The following is an 8426-nucleotide window of genomic DNA, read 5'->3' as shown; positions in this document are numbered from 1 at the left end:
ACTTCACAACCCAGAGCACCAACATAGGGCCTTGTATCTTGAAGATTCATGTACTTCGGTGCATTCTTTTCATTGATAAACTAACACACAATTTCCGAAAGCTGACAAATCTTTAGTACAGGAAATTTGTAAATGTATGTATATTTTTTATCAGAAATCAGGCCTGTGCTTCATTCTTTCTATTTTGTTTTCTGTTGAATTCACTATCGGTCAGTGATTACAAATAGGATTTTAAAGTGTAACAGTGGGTGAGGATAAATCCCTAACAATTCAAAAATGCATATGGGCCAGGTGCAGTGGCTCACACCTGTAATTCCAGCACTTTGTAATTGTTGTTGTTGTTGTTGTTGTTGTTGATGGCAAGTGATTTATTGGGAGAACTTGCAGACAGAAGCATAGTCTTGGGTGGCAGCAAGACAGACAAATCTTTTTTTTCTTAACGATATTTTTACTGCTTTATTCTTTTTTTATTTTAAAGATGTGGAGTACAATTCAGAGTTAAATATACAAATGTTCATTATGCAGGTACCCAATCCCAGTACTTTAAGAAGCCAGGGCAAGCTGGGTTCAGTGGCTCAGCCTGTAATCCCAGCACTTTGGGAGGGCTGAGGTGAGTGGATTGCCTGAGCCCGCAGGTTCGAGACCCGCCTGGGCAACTTGGCGAGACCTCATCTCTACGATAAAATAAAAAAAAATTAGCCGGGCATGGTAGTGTGCGCCTGTAGTTCCAGCTACTTGGAAGGCTGAGGCAGAAGGATCGCTGGAGCCCAGCAGGTCGAGGCTGCGGTGACCGGGAGCGTGCCACTGCACTCCAGTCTGAGTGACAGAGTGAGACTCCAACTCAAAAAAAAAAAAAAAGAACCCAGGGCAGAAGAATTGCTTGAACCAAGAAGTTCAAGACCAACTTGGGCAACATAGAGAGACCTCATCTCTACAAGAAAGTCAAAAAAATTAGCTGGTCATGGTGGCATGTGCTTGTAGTCACAGCTACTCAGGAGGCTGAGGTGGAAGGATCCCTAACTCCAGGAGGTCGAGGCTATGGTGAGCTGTGATCATGCCAATCCACTCCAGCCTGGCCGATAGAGACCCTGACTCAAAAAAAAAAAAAATGCATGTGTACATCGTTATTTATTGTAACATTGCTTATAATTGGAGAAGACTGGAAGAAACCTAAATGTCCATACATACAAGTATGGTTGAATAAGCATCCCCACAATAGAATACTATGTGGCTGTAAAAGAAAAGGTAAGAAAAATCTCTATGAACTAGAGTGGCATCTAGAATAAAGTGTAGAGTGAAAAAGCAAAATACCAAAGACATGTTTTAGAATGCTTTAGTAAAATACATGTTTTAGTATTTTTCATGTAATAAAGGAAAACATTTTCATACAAACACCTGTGCATGAATATTCATAGCAGTTGTATTCATAATAGTCAAAAACTGAAATCAGCCCAAATGTTCATCAACAGATGAATGAATGCTATGGTTTGAATGTGTTCCCTCTAAAACACAAGTGTTGCCAGTGTGGTGGTATTAAGAGATGATGAGGCCCTGAGGGCTTCTCCTCTATTAATGGATTAAGGCCCCTATAAAAAAGGGTTCCTGCAGTGTTTGGTTAGCTTGTCCTTCCACCTTCTGTCATGGGATGATGAGCAAGAAAGCCTCACCACACCAGATGCCAGCACGTTGATTGTGGACCTTCCAGCCTCTAAAACTGTGAGAAATAAATTTCTGCTCTTTGTACATTACCCAGTCTCGGGTATTTTGTTGTACCAGCACAGATAGACTAAAACAATGGATAAATAAATTGTGGCACATCCATACCATGGAATATTACTCATCAATAAAAAAGAAAAATATCTATTAATGAATACCAACATGGATAAATTTCAAAGGTATTAAGCTGAGTGGAAGAAGCTGGTCCCAAAAGGTTACATGATCCAAGTGACTGTCAGAAGGGAATAGCTTTTTTTTTTAAATTACATGCTATATGCTTCCATCTATATTACATTCTCAAAAGATGAAACTATAGGGACAGAGAACAAATCTGTGGTTGCCTGGGATGGAGTTGGCGGAGGCCTTGACTACAGAGGGGCAGCACATGAGAATTTGGGGAGAGCAATAGAACAGTTCTGAATCCTGATTGTGGTGGTGGTCACACAAATCTATACATGTATGCAAACTCCTGGAACTCTTCACCAAAACAAGGTAATTGTACTGTGTGTAAATCACAAAAAGTATAGTGAAGAAATTTGTAGGGAAAATGTGATGAGTTTAAACCTAGGTCTTCAGATAAGTATTAGAGATACCTGACTTCAACACTTGGCCCATTAATATTGTAAGGAAAAAAGAACACCTAAAAGTATCATGTGACTCCCATGAAAAATAACTGAAATTTGGATTAACATGGCCTGGTCATGAGAGTAAATCAAATTTTATTTTGTTGATATATGTATCCCTAGAATGGTTCCTGATATAGAGTAAGTAGTCAATAAACATTTGTGGAATGAATACATGAGTTAGTGAGTGAATAAATGAAAAGGCTCACACATTTTTATACGAAATCTGCCTGCTGGCCAGGCTCGGTGGCTCAGCCTGTAATCCCACGCTTTGGGAGGCCGAGGTGAGTGAATTGCCTGAGTCCGCAGGTTTGAGACCCACCTGGGCAACTTGGCGAGACCTCATCTCTACAATATATCAAAAATTAGCTGGGTGTGGTAGCACGCGCCTGTAGTTCTGCCTCAGCGCGGAAGGCTGAGGCAGAAGGATGGCCGGAGCCCAGCAGGTCGAGGCTGCGGTGGCCGGGAGTGGCCACTGCACTCCAGTCTGGGTGACAGAGTGAGACTCCAGCTCAAAAAAAAAAAAAAAAAGGCAGACGCCGCCGCTCCCGCCTGTCGTCCCCCGCCGCGCCATGGGCACCCGCGACGACGAGTACGACTACCTCTTCAAAGTTGTCCTTATTGGAGATTGTGGTGTTAGGAAGAGTAATCTCCTGTCTCGATTTACTCGAAATGAGTTTAATCTGGAAAGCAAGAGCACCATTGGTGTAGAGTTTGCAACAAGAAGCATTCAGGTTGATGGGAAAACAATCAAGGCACAGATATGGGATACTGCTGGGCAGGAGCAATACCGAGCCATCACTTCAGCATACTATCGTGGAGCTGTAGGTGCCTTATTGGTTTATGACATTGCTAAACATCTCACATATGAAAATGTGGAGCGATGGCTGAAAGAGCTGAGAGATCATGCTGATAGTAACATTTTCATCATGCTTGTAGGCAACAAGAGTGACTTACGTCATCTCAGGGCAGTTCCCACAGATGAAGCAAGAGCTTTTGCAGAAAAGAATGGCTTGTCATTTATTGAGACATCTGCTTTAGACTCTACAAATGTAGAAGCTGCTTTTCAGACAATTCTAACAGAGATATACCTCATTGTTTCTCAGAAGCAGATGTCAGACAGACGCGAAAATGACATGTCTCCAAGTAACAACGTGGTTCCTATTCATGTTCCTCCAACCACTGAAAACAAGCCAAAGGTGCAGTGCTGTCAGAACATCTAAGGTGTTTCTCCTCCCTTAGAAGGCTGTGTATAGTCCATTTCCCAGGTCTGAGATTTAAATATATTTGTAATTCTTGTGTCAAAAAAAAAAAGAAAGAAATCTGCCTGCTTCAAACATCATCAAAAATTTTGAAGCGGCAGGAAAGGACATTTAATCATCACCTAAAGTTAGGTACAATGGGCCAAATGCAAAAGCTATGGAAACCACATGTTACCGTGTTATGTGAAACTGCTGCCAAAAAAATGGTGAAAATGATTGGGAACAAAGCAAATGTCTCTGTCAAATATCACGGTTCTTTTTCAAATTACAGATGATGCCAGAAACTTAAAATGGCTAAGATCCAGTTCCTGACAAAGTTGATATTATTTGCTGCAAAGTGATTAATGCACTGATCTTATGAATTTAGCTAATCTTTTGGCATTTATCATATTTGACCTAAACAAATAATTTCATGAAGACATGTGTTCTGCCAACCTCTTCCATCTTGTACAACTGAACAAGAGATTTCCTTCTTTTCTTCCTTTCTCCTTCCTTCATTCCTTCCCCCTCCTTCCATCCTTCATTCATTCATCTAACTAGTGACTACTGGACACTCATGATGTGCCAGCTACTGTTCCAGGCAACAGAGACACAGCTACGACCAAGACACAGATCCCTTCATTCATGGATCTTACATTCTGGTAGGTAGAAACGAACAATAAACAACAGAAAAGAAAAATAGCAGATAGGGATAAATGCTACACGGAGAATTGACGTGGGGGGATGTGGTCAAGTGATGAGGGCTCTGTAAGAGGGATGGTCAGGCAAGCCCTCTCTGTAGAGATAACATTTAAGCTGAGCTCTGAATGACAAGCAAAACCAACTCTGCAAACATCTGGGGAAAGAAGCAGAGGGAGCAGCTAACGCAGTGGTTCTCAACATGGAAGCATTTTGGAAATTTTGGAGGGAGGATGCCACAATGATTGGGGTATTCTACTGACATTTAATGGTTAAAGGCCAGGGATGCTGCATATCTGCAGTGCACAAGACAATCCTGCATCCTTCATGGCTTACAAAGATCCTACCAGATATTCATGTAGGTGGAAACCCTGTTTATAATATCTCAGTCAAGAACTTAACTCTGCTTTACTCCCAAAGGAAAAAAGAAACATGCTTTTGCACAGTGTTGATAAATATGGCATTTTCCAGAAATGAAAGTACCATGTCAATGGAAGGAAGACTGTATTTTATTTCATTCTGAACTTCATCAAGAGTTGTTTACCGCCGGGAGCGGTAGCTCATACCTGTAACGCCTACACTTTGGGAGGTGCCTGAGCCCACAGGAGGTCCCTGAGCCCACAGGTTCGAGACCAGCCTTGGCAACTTGGTAAGACCTCGTCTCTACAATAAATCAAAAAATTAGCTGGGCATGGTGGCCCATGCCTGTAGTTCCAGTTACTTGAAAGGCTGAAGCATACGGTTCACCTGAGCCCAGCAAGTTGAGGCTGTGGTGGTTGTGAGTGTGCCACTGCATTCCAGCCTGGGCGACAGAGTGAGACTCCAACAAAAAAAAGAGAGCCAGGCCCGGTGGCTCACGCCTATAATCCCAGCACTTTGGGAGGTCCAGGTGAGAGGATTGCCTGAGCCCACAGGTTCAAGACCAGCCTGGGCAACTGGGCGAGACCTCAGCTCTACAATAAATAAAAAAAAAAAAAAATTAGCCGGGCGTGATGGCACATGTCTGTAGTTCCAGCTACTTGGAAGGCTGAGGCGGAAGGATCACCTGAGCCCAAAAGGTCGAGGCTGCGGTGGCCAGGAGCATGCCACTGCACTCCAGTCTGGGCAACAGGGTAAGACTCTGACTTAAAAAAAAAAGAGAGTTGTTTACCAAAAAAAATAAAAAAAATTTTTAAAAATCAAGAAAATCAAGATGTGTCATTAAAAGGAAAATTTTAAAAACACCTCACCAATGGCAAGGCAGTGTCACAGAAACACTGTTCCTGATGGGACTGCTTCAGAGAAAATCGATAAAGAGAATTTTTAAGAGTCAATAATAGATGCTATGATAAAAAGAGGAAAAAAGCAAGCAATACAGAAGGGCACACAGTCAAAACTCAATCTCCCTTTCACTTCTGTTCCCAAGTATACAGGTTTGCTGCCCCAAAGTTAACCTGATTATCAGGTTTTTGGATATCCTTTCAGATAGTTTTTTTTTTCCCAAAGGAAAGCAGGAAGGAGGGGAAGGAAGGAGGAGAAAATAACCCCATATAAATAAATATTTATTTGTCTGAACATGAAAAAAATGTGAAGAGGAATGCACACACGTACATCTAGCTCTTAACTGTGGTTACCTCAGGCAGAGGGACTTAACTTTCTTTAATGTGCTATTTCATCTTGGTATAACAGGTATGTACTACTTTTGTAATTTACAAATTTCCATAAGAGTAAAGGACAAAAGAAAAATTAGAAGAGAAGGTATCAACCAACATTGGTATAAATATAACAAGATAAACTATAATCTATGAAACATTAACAAGTTAACCTAATTTGCTGAGAGAAGATTTCAGTTAGTGAGAAGAGAAACTAAACTGAGATTGGAGAATTTAGAAACTGTTAGAACCTCCCAAACCCTCACTAGGGTGGCAGGAGACTGCCTACTGGCTTAAATCAGCTGGCCACTTTTTTCCTTTCATGACAGTATCACTGTACCTCTAAGATTTTTTTTTTTTTTACTGACTGCCTCTTTCTTTTTTATTGTTTAGTTATCATATATTTGGTTTTTTACATTTAAAAAATATTTTTTTTTCAGTTGGAGTCTCACTCTGTCGCCCAGACTGGAGGGCAGTGACCGCTCCCAGCCACCGCAGCCTCGGCCTGCTGGGCTCCAGCGATCCCTCCGCCTCAGCCTTCCCAGTAGCTGGAACGACAGGTATGCTCTACCACATCCAGCTAATTTTTTGATTTATTGTAGAGATGAGGTTTCACTCATCTGGCTAATTTTTGATTTATTGTAGAGATGGTCTCACCAAGTTGCCCAGGCGGGTCTCGAACCCGCGGGCTCAGGCAATCCACTCACCTCAGCCTCCCAAAGGCGCAGGATTACAGGCTTTTAAATTTTTTACCTTTCTTTTTTTAATAGGGACGAGGTCTCACTATGTTGCCCAGGCTGGTCTCAAACTCCTGGGTTCAGGCAATCCTCTCACCTCGGTCTCTCAAAGTGCTGGGATTACAAGCATGAACCACTGTGCCTAGCACTTTTACTTTATTTTATTTTTCCCTTTGCATGCCATGTATTAGGCAAGAGATAAAGTGATCGACACATTTATTTTTAACATAGCACCCCAGTTTCACATCGTGTACATTTTCCAAAGTTGGAGATCATTAACCTACTATGTTTTTCATAGACTTTTCAACAAGATGCAATAAGGTTAGCTTTAGTCTACAAGTCACAATCCAAATATAGGACACTCTTTTGAAAAAACTCCCAAACTGGATTTTTCCTTTGCTCTCACTCCATCGCAACAGCAATAAGCAACACAGGAGAAGACTTTTGTGACTAAGTGTGTGGAGTTTCTACCCACCACAGAGCTAGCAACTAATTCTGCAGCGGACACCAACCAGACATCCTCCAATTCAATTTCCACACTATTCACCTGAAGATGGTGTTAGATTCCCATAGGTTGGGGGTTCAGTTCCCAAAACAACTCTCCCTCTCTCCATTCAGACACCAGTTGCAAGTCCAGGCCTCCAGAACTTCGGATAAACCAGCTTCAAGTTGGGGCTCCTACACCCCGTTTGCACTAGATTAATTTGCTGGAGTGGCTCAGAACTCAGGGAAACACTTATTGACATTTACCAGTTTATTATAAAGGATACTGCAAAGGATACAGATGAAGGGATGCATAAAGTGAGGTATCTAGGGGAAGGCACGTGGAGTATCCATGCCCTCTCTGGGTGCGCCACCCTCCAGGAACCTTCACATGCTCAGCTATCCAGAAGCTCTCCCAACCCTGTCTTTTTGGGTTTTTATGGAAACCTCATGATGTCAGCATTCCTTCTCCCAGGATATGGGGCAGGACCCTCTCTGGAATAACCCACAGTCAGGTCAGGGAAGATTAGAGTCCTGCCTCGGGGCGGGTAAAAGGAGGGCAAGAGAGGATCAGAGAGATTCTGTTTCCTAAGGCCTGCCCCTGAGGCAAGACACACCCAACATTATGACAAAAGAATGTTACAAGAACTATGGAAGTTATGAGCCAGGAGCCATAGACAAAAGCGTATGTATATATAAAATAACACCATAGATACTTCAGGGATCTTTTTATGTTTAATACCATATACATAATGTGCCCAATCCTTATCAAATGAATGAGACTCTGAGTAAAATATGAACACGCTTTGTTAACACATGATCATGAAAAGGTAGAAGACATCAAATATATACTTTAGGATCTAGTCTTATTGTCCAACAGAGTGCTTTTGGATGAAACTGGTACCTGAAGTTTTCCTAACTGTAGTCCCCAGATTCCAATTCCAGCCCTTTTAAAGCCCGGTGTTCTCTAGGCTTCAGAGTCATAAACTACTTTCTCCAACTTCCCACAGCCATGAAAATGACTTTCTGGCAAGACAGAAGAATTCACAAAATGTGAAAAATAAGCATTCCCCAATTGTTGAGAGGAGAGTAAGTCTTCTGTAACTAGAACAAGTTCTCACAATTGACAATCTGCAACGCCTTTTAGAAAAAGTCCCTAAGCCAGGCTTGATGGCTCATCCTGTAATCCCACACCTTTGGGAGGCTGAGGTGAATGGATTGCTTGAGCCTGCGGGTTCGAGACCCGCCTGGGCAACTGGGCGAGACCTCATCTCTACAATAAATCAAAAAATAAGC

General features: G+C 42.1%; 1 protein-coding gene across 2 annotated transcripts; it reads left to right on the top strand.

The window, feature by feature from the left end:
- The first annotated feature begins 2878 nt into the window (after positions 1-2878).
- LOC103273884 (ras-related protein Rab-11A) lies at positions 2879-3653 on the top strand. 2 transcript variants are annotated; one of them, XM_021719190.1, is made up of 2 exons: positions 2879-3350; positions 3446-3653. In XM_021719190.1, exons 1-2 carry the CDS (start codon positions 2912-2914, stop codon positions 3472-3474), a joined length of 468 nt encoding a protein of 155 aa, XP_021574865.1. In that variant the 5' UTR covers positions 2879-2911; the 3' UTR covers positions 3475-3653. The 2 variants fall into 2 exon arrangements, with proteins under 2 accessions (XP_021574865.1, XP_008069542.1); XM_008071351.1 differs by having other exon boundaries at positions 2879-3653.
- The last annotated feature ends 4773 nt before the right edge of the window (positions 3654-8426 follow it).

Source organism: Carlito syrichta, unplaced genomic scaffold (assembly GCF_000164805.1).
Source record: "Carlito syrichta isolate Samal-C Ts95f unplaced genomic scaffold, Tarsius_syrichta-2.0.1 Scaffold314294, whole genome shotgun sequence".
Taxonomy (NCBI): Eukaryota; Metazoa; Chordata; class Mammalia; order Primates; family Tarsiidae; genus Carlito; species Carlito syrichta.
This window is presented reverse-complemented; position numbering and strand designations above follow the sequence as displayed.